Source organism: Austrofundulus limnaeus, unplaced genomic scaffold, assembly GCF_001266775.1.
Source record: "Austrofundulus limnaeus strain Quisiro unplaced genomic scaffold, Austrofundulus_limnaeus-1.0 Scaffold10, whole genome shotgun sequence".
NCBI classification, from domain to species: domain Eukaryota; kingdom Metazoa; phylum Chordata; class Actinopteri; order Cyprinodontiformes; family Rivulidae; genus Austrofundulus; species Austrofundulus limnaeus.
The window spans coordinates 4,088,054-4,092,452 of record NW_013952412.1 but is presented as its reverse complement, the minus strand read 5'-3'; the positions used below and the strand labels follow the sequence as shown (position 1 = coordinate 4,092,452).

The following is a 4,399-nucleotide window of genomic DNA, read 5'->3' as shown; positions in this document are numbered from 1 at the left end:
ACAGGAAAAAGTCACCATCTGAATTTAATAACTAAGTGCTATAATTTGGGGTTGCTGCAGTTGGTCAGGTCTAGGTTGAGGTCCGCTGACTACCTGAATATACTGAATGACCAGGTTATTCCATCAATGATTTTTTTTTCTTYTCTGATGGCACAGGCATATTCCAATATGACAATGCYGGGATTCATTGGGCTGGAATTGTGAAAGAGTGGTTTCAGGGAGCATACATTGTTTTCACACATGGACTGGCCACCACAGAGTCCATTKAGAWTATTTAGGATGTACTGAAGAAGGCTTTGTGCACTGGTCAGACTCTGTCATCATCAATCCAAGATCTTGGTGAAAACTTAAAAGCATTACTGCATGGAAATAAAACTTGTGACATGGCAGAAGTTTATCCAAACAATGCCACAGTGATGCTGTAACCAAAGTTAAAGGCAGTCCAACACAATATTAGTGTGTGACCTTATTTATTTATTTATTTATTTGGCGAGGCAGTGTCTCATATCATACCAATGTCAAGTTGTCATAAATACATGTTTGTCTTGGTTAATGTCAAGTTGTCACAACCAAGACATTTTAAACCATGTTAACTTTGCCTTAAATGTGTCATAATTTACAGAATGACACTTAATGTCAAGTCACAGACATTCATGAAGCCTCCTTCATGTTCATGGCAGGTGTTGTTCATGTTTATGTGTCATGTTAGTCTTATGCACACTGCTTCAAATGTGTTACCAACATTTGTTGTCTTTTTGTCTAGGTTTGCCATTTATGATAGTTTAACAATCTGTTTCATGTATTTATAAATACATTTTAGCAACATGTATATATACTGTATATATATAAAGGATAATATTCAACTTATTATTTAGYCATTTTGTTGTTAAGAAGTTATCTACATGGACAGCAGAAAATCAGATGTTACAGTCTCAGGAATGAGCAATATATGATATAAGCTTGTTATCACCATCTAGTGGCAGCCAAAGTATGAATCAAAATCCACCTTTATTTCTTTGTAATCTCCACAAAAAAAGACAAATCCATGTGACAACTTGTCACATTTACTTTTATTGTAAAGGTAATATTTTTTTCAAAATATTAATGTGTTAGAGGGACAACAATAAAGAAAAAAACATAYATCTAGAAAACAGCTACACAAGACTTTGGTAGGAATCTTCACACATTCTTATTAAAAAAAACAATGCTTTAAAACAATGTCCTAAATCATAAAAATGTCAATCTTGATGCAAGTATATAGACAACAATTTAGTGGCCTTTAAAAAGAAAGATAACAAAATGATGTTTCCTACAAACAACTGAGCAAATGGAGGCATATAAAACATTGGAATCATTGGGCCCCTGTGCTTTAAAGTCTGGAATATACTTATGTATTTAGGGTAACACATTCTCAGTCCCGACTCGTCACATATTGACGCTTTTCCAAGGTCCCCACTGCRTCTTATTTTGACGCTTCAGGTACRCCTGTCGCATCAGKTTTTGATGTACCAAGCGTTTCCGTGTTCCCTTGGCGTCCGGGTTTGATGCGTTGAGACGCAAAATATAGGGGTCTTTGACTTGGGGTCTGTGGTTAATTTTAGGGATCAGGGTTAATGGTTAATTTTAGGTAGTGGGGTCAGGGATAGCATGTCTTGGGCGAATRTTATGTAATTTTAGGCTTTGGAACACGTGGTTCACATTAATTTCCTACAATTTCTAAAAATGGTTAATTTTACATACTAGGGTCAGGGACAGCATGTCTAAAGTGAATAAAGGTGATTTTAGGCTTTAAGACAGTAGTTTTGGTGCATTTTCTACATTTTCTGATATTATGACAGCGTATTCCGCCCCATCTTGTCAATAACTGACGTGAGGGGGGGTACCCGACGCGTCAAAATTGGACGCAGAGGGAACCTTGGAAAAGTGTCAATATGTGACGACTTGGGAGTGAGAATGGGTTGTTTAGGGACACCACAAGATTAACAGTTCTTTTTCTTTTTGTTTTATCAGTTCATCATTCGTAATTATATTTCTCAAGACATATACCACAACAAGTTTACAGTAATGTTGCAAAAAAAAAGTTACATGTGTGTCAGAGCTAATTTAAAAGCACAGCAGGTTAAACCAAAATTGAATCCAGAGTTTTTTTTAAAGAGATCATGTAGTTCATTTTCATTTAACAATTGACCTGAGCTCTGGATTTGCCCCATGAAAATTTAAAAATGTGTCATTTCAGCCCTAAACAGAGTGCATTGGGTCATTGTGCAACAGTGTTCCTTCTGCTGTTCCCAGTCCCCACTGTCAGTTCAATTTCCAGCCTTCCTCTTGTCAGCCGCCCYGTTCGCTCTCAACTTCCTAGCAGGGGTGGACATTGCAMGCTCGGATCTCCTTCCTGTCCTTGCAGCTGGACAGCTGGACAGTCTTAATCTTCTGCTTTACTGACATGAGTCGTTCTTGAATACCTCCACCACATAGTTTGGTACATTCTGTCCAGCTTGACCACGGTCTCATTCTACACCCTGATGGTAAAATGATTCAAATGAACAGGTTTACAAGAAGGACAAAGACAGCAGTACGTTTGACTGTATTTCACTTACAGGAGTGCCAATACCAACCTGGATGCTCGGTGTTCCCCTCAGCCCTGCCTTGTTTGCTCCTCCGTTTTTCACGCTGCTCCTTGCGTCGTCTCTTCTCCTCAACGTTGCCTTGCCCTCGGTTGCACTTTCTAATCTTACATTTCTTCCTCTGGATAGTTTCCGGACAGGGGTCTCCTCCRAACTGGGGCTCCATCATCACAATGCGAGTCCGAATCGTGTGACCTTTCCCACAGGAYTTATTGCACTCGGACCACTCGGTCCACTCTGACATGTCACAGTCTATGGCTGGGTACACGGACAAGAACAGAGGGCGACGTGAAACTATGGAACAACTTTTTTAAAAGAAGCTTACAGCACAAAACCAAAAGGATTTTGGATGTTTTTTTTATTTATTTATTTGTTTGTTTTCAAAACATACTTTTGAAAATATTCAACCAATTTTTTCTAGAAATGGTTTAATTTTATTTTGAATGACACCAATACACACCAGATTCCAAAGATATTTAAACAAAATAGAGGTGCTGTAATCAAACTTTCTCATCAKTTGTGCTCACTTCTGTATAAGAAAATAAGGTTTCATTAACAAAATGTAAAATTACTATTCAGTTTCATAAAATACTTCAGAACATAATTAGTGTGTGGGAGTGCAGATGAGAATATTTGTTACTTACGACACTCTGGCAGCATACACTTCTCCACCTGTTCTACCTCTTCAGTACACTCTCCCAGCTCTGCAGGAGATTTGAACATGCGCTGTCGTGTCCTCAGACCCTTCCCGCATGTCACGCTGCAGTCACTCCACTCTGACCACGGGGTCAGCAGGCATGGGATTGTATCTATTTACAACATAAGTCACTCAGTAAGATGTTTAAATGTTGTTAAGAATTGGAACTCAAAGCAGCAACACAAAAAAGTRTTATTTCATCTCATAGATGTGTAGTTTAAGAGAAGTCGGGACAGTTGAGGTACATAGATCATTGCTACTCACGACAATCTGGCATCATGCACTTCTCCACTTGCAGAACCTCTGCTCCACAAATGGAGCCATCGGCAGGAGGCATCTTCACCAAGCGCTCTCTCCTCTTCATGCCAAGACCACAAGTAGCACTACACGTGTCCCATTCACCCCACTCTGTAACCAGGCAACTGCTGGGCACTAAGGTCACGAAGAGAACACAACGTCATGTAAAAACACAAAAAAATTGTGCACATTAAGTTAACGAAGGCTTTGTAAATGGACAAGAACCAAACTCACAGCAGTCCTCGTTAACCACACAGCCCTCCGTTTCTTGTGTGGGCACAGTACACACAGAGCCATCATCGGGGAACTGTTTCACGTAACGTTCCCGGGAACGTGTGCCTGCCCCACAGGACATGCTGCACGGAGACCACGTAATCCACTCTGACATCATGCAGGTGGAAGAACCTGAACAGAGMAAAACAATAAATGTCAGCAAATCCATGAAAATGCTTTGTACTTTAAAAACCCATTCATGCTGTCAGTTCGTTGTATTAAAACTAAACTACATTAAAAGCATACAAAATCAAATTATATRTTATTTAAATAGAACATTGCAAGCTTTTAACAGCATCTCATTAAAAAAGGTAATTATAACTGAGTATTACACATTACTGTCATTATTTTTAGTTATGCAACTCTTAGTTGAAGCACGGCATAATGTGTGAATAAATCTGTCTTGTAATAATGTGGAACAGATGGTGTGAAGCATTTTATCAACTCATATGCACACACACACACCCACACACACACACACACACACACACACACACACACACACACA

The 4,399-nt window shown here is 39.2% G+C and overlaps 1 protein-coding gene across 1 annotated transcript in view; it reads right to left on the bottom strand.

Moving 5' to 3' along the window:
* Positions 1–895: 895 nt before the first annotated feature.
* The window catches only part of spon1a (spondin 1a), a 51,458-nt gene continuing 47,954 nt past the window's right edge, over positions 896–4,399 (bottom strand). Inside the window, exons 12-16 of the mRNA XM_014001894.1 lie at positions 3,853–4,023; positions 3,586–3,753; positions 3,269–3,433; positions 2,616–2,882; positions 896–2,519 (exon numbers count right to left, since the gene is read on the bottom strand). Coding sequence (XP_013857348.1) covers positions 2,356–2,519; positions 2,616–2,882; positions 3,269–3,433; positions 3,586–3,753; positions 3,853–4,023 — 935 coding nt within the window. The 3' untranslated portion in view covers positions 896–2,355. The remainder of the gene's footprint in view (positions 2,520–2,615; positions 2,883–3,268; positions 3,434–3,585; positions 3,754–3,852; positions 4,024–4,399) is intronic.